The sequence below is a fragment of the Eumetopias jubatus genome, unplaced genomic scaffold, assembly GCF_037043125.1.
Source record: "Eumetopias jubatus isolate StellerSeaLion01/CBP00866 unplaced genomic scaffold, mEumJub1_p1.0 scaffold_16, whole genome shotgun sequence".
In the NCBI taxonomy this organism is placed as follows: domain Eukaryota; kingdom Metazoa; phylum Chordata; class Mammalia; order Carnivora; family Otariidae; genus Eumetopias; species Eumetopias jubatus.
Window position 1 is genome coordinate 8,051,461 of NW_028274822.1, and position 12,908 is coordinate 8,064,368.

Sequence of the window (12,908 nt, forward strand, 5' to 3'; positions counted from 1 at the left end):
ATCACACCTAACCTTCCTCACGTAGCTCAGAGGGATGGTCAAAGAGAGAAACATCGTCAAGAAGGGAGTACTAACCAGAAAGACAGTGTGGTGACATGACACATAGGACAGACAGCTGGACCAGTTCTCTTGCTTTCGTTTTCGAGTGTGTCCCTCCTTCTCACATACTCATTTATACTTGTCAGAGGAGCAGACTTGACTACATAAGTACTTTTGCTAATAAGAAGCCTTTTTTTTTACAGCACTATTTTAAAAATAGCTATTCAACATAACAATCTTAATGTTAATGCACCAAATTACAGTATTCAACAATGTAAGTGAGCATATCCTGTCACCCTCAGCACACATTTGATATATACTTGTTAGATATAAATGGATACAGCAATATCCATGTCTCTATTTGTCTACAGATGCGCGCACACACACACACACACACACACACACACACACACACAGCAGAGCTACAAGGCCCTGCTCAACAGTGTGTTCTAGATCTCGGGTTCCCTTAATTGTCACTGGGGCTTATTTATATGGAGAGTTATGATGCCATTTGTAGACCTTGCTGGATTTGTCCCCGTCAAAACTTTCCATGCCACATAGGTTGTGGTGGGTGACCTTATGTCTAAGGACAGACCCTGTCATCAGGCAGGAGGGCTGAGCCACAAGGACAGGGGTCAAGCCCACCACCCAGGCACAACCCAGCACGGGCAACTTCTCATGGTGCCCAGAACCAAAGAATTTCATTTAAATGACCTTTCATACGATTTGGATTCTATTTTTGTAAAACATAGATTCCCCCCCACCCCCAAAAAACTCAATAAATAAAGGACTTAGCCACAGAGTCAAGGAAGCAGAACTCCAGGTTTTAACCTTCTACTGGGATCGGGACTAGACCCGCCCCATTTCAATTTTGCCTGCAACTGGTCTTCCAGGAGGCTGAGGGTGCAGCAACCCCACCAGCAGGTCCAGACAGACTGTCTCTCTGGTCGGCAGTGGCTCTCTGACTGTCATTGAATGAGGCTGGAGCTGTAGCTGAATCCGTAACTGCTCGACCGGGACAGAGACGGCTGAGTCTCTTCGCTCTGCTCCGAGGCGTAGCTGGGAAATGTCTGTGCACGCGACATCTTCGAGGAACCAAACCCATGACCTGAGAGAAGGGAAGGAAGAAAAGGTGTACTAAGAAATAGATTCAGAAAGGCAAAGGGATATATTGGAAACAAAAGCAAAAATCCCACAAAAACCAAGCAAACAAGGCAGATGCCCACAAATCCTCAAAAGAGAGCTCCAGGTAAGTACCTAAGTGTGAAAATTGGAGAAATTTGGCACATTATTTCTCTTTGAGTTAATAATGAATTCAGGGCTCAATATTTTCCTCAAGCATGTCTTGTCAAAAATTCGGATGCCAGGCAGCTAGGTAAATTTTCTAGAGATCTCAAACTTCTAGTACCCTCCAGCTATTGGAATACAAGCAGAAAAGATTTTCTTAAAAAAAGCTGTTTTTGATGGAGAGCCTGTGAGCTGCATTCTTTTCTTTTGTACTCACTTTCAGCATACAAAAGCAAATTACACACTTTCTTAAAACCTTTTTTTGAGCAGGCAAATTACACTGCACCCCAACCAGTAACCATCAATTAGCAGGAAAAGCTTTCGCAATTGTAGACTTCAAGGCCCTGATTTACCCTGTCGGTTTTGTGAGTAACTGAACCCACTTCGTGATATGATTAACCTAAACAGTGAATCTTTATGGTTAATAAAATGGCTGGAAGGTTTAATCTTCTAGATAATAGATTTAAGGAAAATTCTATCTATGCTTTTGGGAGTTCGGACGCATCCCTGAAATGAAGTATTTGTCTAATGCAAATGGAAACAGAAGTGACCACCGAGAAGCTTGTCAGCATGCTGACAACAGAGGGAGAAAAATGTCACTATTTCCAGGGGCCTTCCCATCCTGTTTCTTAACCATGAATTTATTCTTCATATTTGAGAATGAGCTTAGTGAGCAGAGAAGAAAACTAGATCCAGTGCGCTCCACCCTTCCGGGGAGTATATTTCACCCAAAGGGAAAGATGTTCCTAGTCTGATTGGTAATGTTTCTGGTCTCTACCAGGAGGAATGGGACACACGGTCCCCTCTCGCAGAAACGAGGAACATCTAGTCCTTTTCCTTAGGTGGCACAGTGGAGAGGTCATGCACCTAAAGCCAGTTTCATCATTAGGTGAGTCTGGTGACTTGGAAAACATCCTTGCAGTTTCAGAAGCTTGGGGTCCAGGGAGAAATGCAAATGAATTGGGTAATAAAAGGCTAATTAAACTGGTAGAACCTCTTAATGTTAAAAAATTGTGAGAGTGAAATCTTGCTTTCTACATAAAAAGTCACTTTCACTGTGGCCTCATTCCCTTGTAGATTAAGTCTCCCCAGGAGCAGATCAGGGGAGAAGGGAGATGTGGGCATTTCCTCTTTGCCTTGCCCTCTGGCTGCTCCTGGGGTTCTGCCAGCCCAGCCTCCTTTTGAGCGTCTGGACCTTTCTGCTCCCTGCTCTGCCTCTCCCAGGGCCGCCTAACCACCTTTCCTCTGTGGGTGGGAATGCCGCCCACTGTTGCCCGTCCTTCACACTTCCTTGCTGGTTCCATCCCTTCCCTCCCAGCACTTATAAATCGTCCTTTAAAGTCTCTTAACATCCCATCTGGTCGTGTCTTCTCTTTTCCTGTAGGACCCTGATGCTTCAAGGAGGAACACTGGATCTGGGAAGAGGCAGAAAAGGGGAGAAATTAGGGGGACCTAGGGTGAGGTCAGGGGTGGGACCTCGCAGCTAGAAGACCAGATATGCGTGCTGCTTCTGCTACTTATAGGAGTAACCGACCTTGTGAGACTCACAAGCGTTCTCAGTTTCCTTAGCTGCAAATTCTGGATGACATGAATGGTGCTATCTGACCCATTTGATTCCCAAACCAATGAGTTTTAATTGAATTCCAACATGTTAAGTGCTACCACCATAGTGAACAGATAGGATGTCACCATCGACTCCAACAAGGTCACCTAGATGGGATGGTCAGGGAGGGCCTCCTGAAGAAGGTGGCATTTTCACAAGATATGTGACAAAGTTATGAGAGAATAATGTGATATGGAAAAAAAAATCACTTGAATACTTTAACAATTTTGCCTCCTTATCTTACCATTGACTTCCTGGATGATAACTCACAGTCTTCACAAGTGGAGCTACTGGCCTTTATCAGCATAAACCAGCTGGAAATGCTAATATTAAGACAGTGTTCCTGGTCTCGGTTTTATCTTACTGAAAAAACAAGTGAGAAATATCCGAGGGGCGCCTGGGTGGCTCAGTCGTTAAGCATCTGCCTTTGGCTCAGGTCATGATCCCAGGGTCCTGGGATCGAGCCCCGCACCGGGCTCCCTGCTCGGCAGGAAGCCTGCTTCTCCCTCTCCCACCCCCCCTGCTTGTGCTTGCTCTCTCGCTGTCTCTCTCTCTCTGTCAAATAAGTAAATACAATAAAATTAAAAAAAAAAAAAAGAAAAGAAATACCCGAAAGAGGGCAGTACCAGAGAACACCTTTAATTAGCTCGCTTTGCTTGTGGGCTAAAAGCGAAGGCTTGTAAGTTGTGGATTTGGAAGAGTCTGGCACATGCAGCTTTTTACCCTAGAATCTTGAGTGTGAAAATTCACTCACGCAGCTACTACTCGTCAAACATCAGCTAAAACAGCTCAGCACCGCACAGGGGAGGCACGAAATGGGAAGTGCAGCTCCTGCCTTTGCAAGTGGTCCACAGACTGCTTTGGGAATGGTGGCTGGTCAAGGAGACAAACAAGAAACACGAAAGAAGGGCGCACGCAGCCCATGCTTTCCAGGATCCGGGCAGGGCAACGATGGGGCCGAGAAGAGAGCTACAGACGTCCTGTCAACCACCGCAACTGCCCTCTGCCCCCAAGTATTTTGAAGACTGGGTGAACCACCACTTGGGAAGACGCCTGGAACTCGAGGTACCCAGTAGATGTTAGTTTTCTTCTTTCTGTCTCTGCCCAGTGGGTCCAGATTCTTTTCGGTGCACTCACTGTCTGTGCTTTCACCCCAGGGCAGCCTGCAGACCCTTGCTGGGCCGGGTTTGGAACGTCATTCTCCTTCAAGGTCAACATTGCTTTCTTCATTTCCTCTCTGAACCACTTCTAGTCTAACTGGAAATTAAATTATGATTTTTTTTTTTACTTCTACCATTTCTTTACAGACAATTAACAAATGATGCTATTTAATGTTTGTCACAAAAATAACATACCTCAATCAGAACTGTTACAGATGAGGGCTTAATAAGGACTGTTTGATTATGGCAACAATGAGTAGGAGAAAAAGAGAGAGAAATAATTAGGATTTTCTCAACATTTATTTGAATTATGCCCTTTGGCACTGTTGATGAAAACAAAACAGAAATCTACTTTGCGGCTTCAATTAAACACTTGCTAGCATACACTCTTCACACCACTAAACAAGAGACTCTATTTAAATGCTTCCTACACTTTCTCTCCAGATCATCCCCTAAAGACAAATGAGGTGAATAGGTGCCCTGGGAATGTGGGGAATTCTATAACTTAAAAGCGACGAATTTGCTAATGGCTACTGGTCTATCTTAAAAGTCTTTTTACATTTTTGTTTCTATTCCTGTGTATATTCATCTTTGTTTTAATAGAAAATAATATTTTCTACCCATATTTTCAGGGAATATTGACAAGCTGGGAAAAAGCCCCGTATTTCCCTGGCAGTCTGAAGTATACTCTGAAATGACACTTCATAACATCCCTCTTCTCCCCCCTCCGCATGGTATGTGCACAATCCCCAGACTGAAGAACACAGTTCCATCCCATAAAGAAGGAAATATATTGGATATTGAGACACTGAGAACATTTGCTTATTCTAACAAAATCACAGGACTCCTCCCAATTCCAGAAACATAAGTACCACAGGACAAGGAAGGCAAAGTCACTCCAGCCATAAAAGGAAATCTTTCCTGCCGCACCCTAAAAGATGCAAACCAGTAAAGAGCTAGAAGGAACACAGACGCAGTGGAAAATGACAACCAAATCAGGATGTAGGACCAGAGAGTCACCTAGAAGAAAAAACCAGAATGACAGCACCTTACCAATATCCTCCCTTTCCCAAGGAATGAAGAAGCGCATTTTTCCCGTTCTGCTAGCTCCTGGTTTTCTGTGCTTACCAACGTGTACGTACTCTTTACATAAAATATAAAGGAAATGGTTGCTTTAGCCAGTCAGCAGGGTCCCAAAGCATAACACTCATGCTTATTAATTGGTAAGAAATAATGGATACTTGATTTGAATTTATGTGTTTTATTAGTTTGTTGGGATCTGGGAGAGAGGGAAGGGTGTTGTCTGTTTAAATAATAAAACATTTTTTTTAAAGGCAGAAAAAAACCCCAAGTAAAACAGTTGCTTCAGGAGGAATGGGGCAGACCAGAGGAAAGGCATCAAGAACCATCAGGCCTCGGTAGACACAGAGGAGGTGCCATCTTCCCTAACAAGGGGTTTCTAAGGGTGGGGAGGAAAGGGGTGACAGAGGGTAGCCAGGCCTGGACGCTGAAGGACAGACAGCAGGAATAGCTCGGGGGGAGCAGAACGGAGGTCGGTCCGAGCTCTCACAGCAGAGGACTGTGGGCCAGAAGATTTTCGTGGGCATCTAATACTTGGATGTTTACCTGGCAGGTGGCAGAAGTGGAAACCAGACTAGAGGTGGTAGTGCCCTGGAGCTGCCCTCAAGGATCGTAATGAGGACTTGCCACCTACAAGTTATGCTTGGAGACGCCAGGGACTCACTGCCCACATCTTTTCCGTCGCCGTATTTCACTTTCACTCAATTCATTCTAATTACAGTTCAAACCGGACTATGTTTTAGTTTAATCTATGTGCTCACCTAGTAGGTGCTTCTCAAGTTCCAGTGGAGAGTCCAGGGTCCCAGTAGCTTCATGCCCCACCCCCTGCTTTTTTTTTTAAAAGATTTTATTCATTTATTTGAGAGAGAGAGAGAGAGAGAGAGAGCAGGAGTGGGTGGAGGGAAGGAGAGGCAGAGGCAGAGGAAGAGGGAGAAGGAGGCTCCCCGCGGAGCAGGGAGCCCGATGCGGGGCTCGATCCCAGGACCCTGGGATCATGACCTGAGCCAAAAGCAGATGCGTCACCGACTGAGCCACCCAGGTATCCCCTTCACAAACCTTGAATAGATTTGCTGGGGGTATTGAGGCTCAGGTTCAGTACATTTGAATCAATGGGGGACTAAAGATCATGGGTTTCAACCCATAAAGAAAGTGATTTGCAAAAGCCACTCTCCATTGAACGCACATAATAACCACTGTCCATTGAGTGCATATTTCATGCAGATCCTATGCTAAGTACATTAGAAATATCATTTTTAAAAATCCTCATATCAGTTCTATAACATGAAACTGCATATCCTTATTCTCCTGTGGGAAAAACCGAATTGAAGCCTACAGGCCTTTATGGACTTGCAAAGCTGACAAGTGGAAGGGCACAGAGGCAGATCCAGGTCTGGAGACTGAAGCCAAAGCCTTGCCAACATTTTGCTACATTTCCTCACTGAACACACACTCTCTCTCTCTTCTTTTGTATTTTGTTGTCTCTTTTAAATTTTTTTATTTGGACACATGGATTTTTCTGCTCTTATTATATTTTTATCTTTTACTTTTAAGAATTGAGGTACAATTGAGAAATATAATTGTATACATTTCAAGGGTACAAGGTGACGATTTGATATACACGTACATTGTGGAATGATCAAGATAATTAACACATCCATCACCTTACAGACTTCATTCTTCGTTTGTGCGTGTGGTGGGAATGTTTAAGGTCTACTCTCGGCAACTGTCAAGGACACACACCGTATTATTAACTGTAGTCACCGAGCTGTACATTGGATTCTCAGAAGGTATTCTTCTGATAAGTGAAAATTTGTATCCTTGACTGACATCTCTCCATCTCCCCCTCCCTCCAGCCCGTGGCCACCACCACTCCACTCTTTGTTTCCTCACAGAACTTTCTAAACATCTGTTTAGTTGAGGATACAGCACAGCTTCAGAGAAGAAATACCGATTTTCACGACCCAGTCCCTAAAGACGTGATTGAAGTACCTCTAAAGTATGTTGTCGAACAACAAAAACGACTAAAGCTGCATCTTCATCAACTCAGGCTGCTGTAACAAAGTACCTCAGACTGGGGGGCTTAAACAGCAGAAATGTATGTTTTCACAGTTCTGCAGGCCGGAAGTCCTAGATCAAGGTGCCAGTGGGGTTGGTTTCCAGGGAGGATGCTCTCCTTGGTGCTTTCTCCTCAAGGCCTGACGTGGGCGCTTCTCTGTGCTTTATTTCCTGTGGTCTCTTCCTCCTCTCCCGAGGAAGTGAATTCCGTGGGATCAGGGGCCCACACTTATGACCTTACTGAACCTTAATTACCTCCTTAAAGGCCTTTTTCCAAATATAGTCACATTTGGGGTGAGGGCTCCAGTCTATAAATTTTGTGGGGACACAATTGAGTTCAGAGCGAACTGTAATTAGTAAAATGGATAAGGAGATATTAACTTAAGGGAGGTGATGCTTTTTCCTTTGCTGGGTATTATTATATCCTTAACCTTTTCTCGAGGAGGTATTTGTACTTGTTAGTAAAGTTATGTAATTTGGTTTAAGATTACATAAAATGATTAAATATCACATGTAATTTCGCACCCTTCACATTGCCAAAAAAAAAGAAATTAAAAGTTTAATGGTTGATTTATGCCATTAAGTTTCTGAAATAAACTGTCAATTTACATTGCACTCATTTACACTCCCACATAAAGGGTAGAAAAGTATTTTCTTAACGTTAGATAGATCTGGATATTTTTAGACTTTTCCTTTTTTTCAAGTTGAAGGATGTTTCCACGTTGAAAATTTGCACCTTGTTGTTTAATTTCCTTTTGCTACATGAAGTATTTAATTTTTTTGAAGCCAAATCTGTCTTTGTGCTTTCTGAGTTTTGTGTCTTGGTAATAATTCCTCCTTGTCACAGGATTATTAAAATATTTTCTTATAAGTTGTTTTATATATATTTTCATGAATTTCTTATGCTGTCTTCAGCTCTTTGATTTATTGGAAATCTCTCTTCATTCATGTCCTTAGTTAAGGATGCTTGTATTGTGTGATGATTCATAGTGTTGGTCTTGAAGGAACACTGCTCGGGTTTGGGTCTCAGCTCCACCCGGTGACAACTGGAAAGATCTCACCGCTCTGTCTTGTTGATTCCTCAAGTCTATAATGGGAATCATAATAGCTTCTATGAATAGAATCATGTTTTATTACTATTTTTTATTTATTTGTAAAGATTTTACTTATTTATTTATTTGACAGACACACACAGAGAGAGAGAGAGAGAGAGACCACAAGTAGGCAGAGCGGCAAGCAGAGGAAGAAGGAGAACCAGACTCCCCAAAGAGCAGGGAGCCCGATGCGGGGCTTGATCCCAAGACCCTGGGATCATGATCTGAGCGGAAGGCAGATGCTTAACCTACTGAGCCACCCAGGCACCCCTAGAATCATGTTTTAGATTAGTTAGTAGTAATAACTTAGTGTAAGAGTGTATGACATTGGCAGTTGCATATTCCTCTAAGAAGAGAGGTACTATATTACAGCGCACACGTGTGCACGTGCATGCACATGCGCACGCACACGAGGTCTCCTTAGCTCATTTCCTCTTCATAGCAACTTGCTGCGGAGGTAGAAATAAAGTGGTTGCAATAGTGCCTGGTATTGGTCCTCTGTCACCTGTTCTGTCCTCTGGAATTTTCGGGAACTTCTCTTTGTTCCTACTGTTCTGAGCTTCATGATGATGAGTCTGGGTGTGAGTCTTTTTTTCAGACTTTATGAGCTTTTTAAATCAAGGATCCGTGGTTTCTCATTTTCTGGGAAATATTTCTGAGTTATTATTATAATTCTTTGTTAATTATTTCCTTTCCACCATCTTCTTCGTGTGCACTCTCTCTCCCACCACGTGCTCGTTTCCCAAATCATCTCTATTTAATAATGTTCAGGTGCTGGACAGATCTTGTAATTCTCCAGTCTGCTCTATTTTCACATTTTTTTGTTGCTTTACCTTCTGGAGATTTGAGATCTGCTTAACCTCATCTTCCAAGTTTACCAAGTAATAAAATATTCTACTATGCTAATTTTAATTTGCGAAAGCTTTTTTACTGCTTTTCCTTTCCGTCCTTTATTCTCCTTTTAAAAATATACATTTGTGCATTTATTGTTCTTAATAATGGCACTCTCAGCCCCAAAACTGTGTGTCTTTTTGGCTTACCTCATAAGTGGACATTTAAATATTTTTTATTCAAATCTTTTAAAAGTCAGAAATTTTTGAATGGGAAAAATGCATATTATTTAATGTTATGTAGTACCCAGCCTACTGGTGGGTTATCGACAACATTCTAACACTGAAAAAATCAGACATAATATAGTTTATAATACTTTAATTTGCCTTAAAGATGGTTTGATTTGATTCATACAGAATTACATTTTTAATACCTATTTCTAGAATTAAAATAGCCTTAGATCTATTATTCTGGTTGATGTAGCATCCATTTTTTCCTGTTGCTTACATTTAATTTCTCTTGTGTTCTACTTACCTACTGGAATATTGATTTTCTACAACTGTAGCCTCTTGGGAAAACTTAGCTGAACTTTTCACTGTTAGCAGAATTCATCTGAGTTGTGGAGTTTAGAAGTATTCTATGGCAGCCAGTAAAATGGTAAATATTAAAGTATAATAATCTAAGTTGAAACATAATATGAGGGGTAGAGAATACTTGGAATGAAACTTCATTAATGTTGATCAACAACATTTCATTGCTATTTTTAAAGGTTCAGTTATAATGTTTTACATATAATGTTAATAAAAATCATACATAGCTATATCTTTGTTTGCATTTTGAACATTTTATTTGTTGAGAGTTTAAGAAATCAAGGAACTATTTAAGATCATGAAGTAGAGTACTCCAGGTCAAGTAGAAATCTCCAGAACTATAATTTCATGAATTTTAACAAATTTACTGAAAAGCCACATTAATCTACAATCAATAACAAGAATACATATCAGCTGACTATCCCTCAGATGTCTTAAGGAGAAAATGGAAAATTTTATTTGCTATAATTCTTTTCTAAAAAATTTAAACTAATTGAAAGAAACACTTTTGCATGACAGTAAGACTTCCCTACACAATATATACTTAGAGATTTGAGTTACAACAGAAATTTTACAGAGAAACATCCTGAAAATCATGTAAGTTTACCTAGGAGGAAGTTTGCAACATGCTTAGACTAAATCTGAGGAATGTTAACGAAATTGTTTAAACTTTACTATCAGGTTTTCATATAATGTAGCATAGTTTTATTCTGCTATAGATACAAGGTTAAACTTGCATTTGCTCTGAGGACTCTGAAATGAGTTTGAAGATATGTGTCAAGAAATGTGCTTAGCACTTGACAAAGATTCGATTTTAATTTATTTTTTAAAGTTTTTACTTAAATTCCAGTTAGCATACAATGTAATATTAGTTTCAGGTGTACAATATAGTGATTTAACACTTCCACACAACATCACAAGTGCACTCCTTAACCCCACCCCCTATTTAACTTGTGCCACCGCCCACCTTCCTTCTGGTTAACTACTGGTTTGTTCTATACAGTTAAGAATCTGTTTCTTGGTTTGCCACTCTCTTTTCTCCCCCTTTGCTCATTCGTTTTGTTTCTTAAATTTCACATATGAGTGAAATCCTATGGTATCTTTCTCTGACTGACATTTTTTGCTTAGTATCATACTCTCTAGCTCCATCCATGTCATTGCAAATGGCGAGATTTCATCCTTTTTTATGGCTGAGTAATATTCCATGGTGTGTGTGTGTGTGTGTGTGTGTGTGTGTGTGTGTGTGTGTGTGTGTACATACACTATGTATATCGCATCTTCTTTATTTATCAATTGATGGACACTTGGGTTGTTTGGGCTGTTTCCATAATTTGGCTATTGTAGATAATGCTGCTATAAACATCAGGGTACACATATTCCTTTGAATTAGTATTTTTACATTCTTTGGGTAAATACCTAGTAGTGCAATTGCTGGATTGTGGAGTAGTTCTATTTTTTAACTTTTTGAGGAATCTCCATACTGTTTTCCGCAGTGGCTGTACCAGTTTGTCTTCCCGAAAGCAGATTCCTTTTTCTCCATGTCTTCGCCAACACCTCTTGTTTCTTGTGTTGTTGATTTTAGCCATTCTGACAGGTGTGAGGCAATAGCTCACTGTGGTTTTGATTTGCATTTCCCTGATGATGAGTGATGTTGAACATCTTTTTATGTGTCTGTTGGGAATCTGTATGGACACAGATCTGATTTTTAATCTCATTCTCTGTAGAAGTTTGCCTAGAGCTCTCCTTTCTAATGACTGATTTGGTTGATTTTTCAGAGATCTGGGAAACATTCCAATAATCACAAACAGAATTTTTTTATATTTGTAAATATCTTCTTTGTGAGCATAACAACACAATGCCCAAATCAACATGGCTTTCAAACTCTTTATATCTCATCATCATGAATTATGGCCCTCCTGATGCTAATAATGAATATAAAAATCCAAATGGCGAGTGGTAGGAGATGAGATTGGGAAATGGAGAGGGGACATGTCATGGATGGTTATACCCTACTAAGCAGATTGGATATTTTTTGTATAGGTGACAGGAAGCTTTCGAATGATTTTAATAAGGTAAGTGAATGAGATGTGTGGTTCAAAATCTCACTCAATGGGACTGTGGAGTAGCTGTTCTCAACCCTTCTTGCATCCTAACACATTTGATGATAAAATGTAGCCCTGATAGAAAAATTTCTCATGGAAGGCTAGTACAAAGATAAAAAGGTTATGTACATTTCCTAGGATTTCCTTCTAATTCTTCCCCATTTTCTCCAATTAATCAGTATTCCTCCAGGTCCAATAGGAGAGTTGAAAACTGCTGGTACTTATGTAGATAAGACTGAGACCAGAATAGTTAGGTGTGCTGGGGGAGTTGAGAAGTTTCACTCTCATTGAGAGAATTCTACACAAGTATTAGCATAATTAAATTCAATATTCTAAATTCTGCCTTACACAATCAATAAAATAACCAGCAATTTCAGAACCTAGGAATCTGCAACCTAAACAACTGCATGGTTAGTAGCACTTCCTGGAGAGTAGGTATTGCAGTGTATGTATTAGTAGTGTAAATATCCAGATAAATAGAGAATAAGAGAGCTGAGGTTCATGAAAATGGAGTCAAGGAGTATAGGACAAAGGAAGAATTCTGTTGATACCTCTTATGTTTTATGAGAAACTGCTGCAAAAAGTCCAAATTACTTTTCTAGGCAGATTGAACAATCCTTATTAGGCATTGTGTTATCATTGTACCCAACGGGCAGCAACAAAAGTCATCATCTTAACTTCTTGTGAGTTACAATTTTTAATGAATTATTTTTATCTTACTCTCACTGTATAGGAGATGGAAATACATTTTTATCAGTTTTTTTCATATGAAATTCTAATGTCAAAAGGCTAAAAAGTTTCCATTTAGGATACCTGCCATTTTACAGTGTCATGTTGCCTCCACTAATTTCACTGAGAACAGGCAGAGCAGGGCAGTGATGTTGAGTTCAGTCTCGAAGGTCGGTCCTTGCATCCACCAAATGACTTTGGGTTGGGCATCATCACACACAAAATAGCAGAGTGCCAGGCTCTGGCTGATTCTGGTCATTAAAATTTATTGAGCACTAACGATGTGCCAGGAGGCGTCAAACATTTCACTTACGCTGATTTATTTAATCCACCTGGTA

General features: G+C 40.6%; 1 protein-coding gene across 2 annotated transcripts in view; it reads right to left on the reverse strand.

The window, feature by feature from the left end:
* Positions 1-897: 897 nt before the first annotated feature.
* DOK6 (docking protein 6) overlaps positions 898-12,908 on the reverse strand; it is a 360,407-nt gene continuing 348,396 nt past the window's right edge. For both annotated transcript variants that reach the window (XM_028102963.2, XM_088019411.1), the window contains one exon: positions 898-1,147. In XM_028102963.2, coding sequence (XP_027958764.1) covers positions 1,008-1,147 — 140 coding nt within the window. In that variant the 3' untranslated portion in view covers positions 898-1,007. The remainder of the gene's footprint in view (positions 1,148-12,908) is intronic.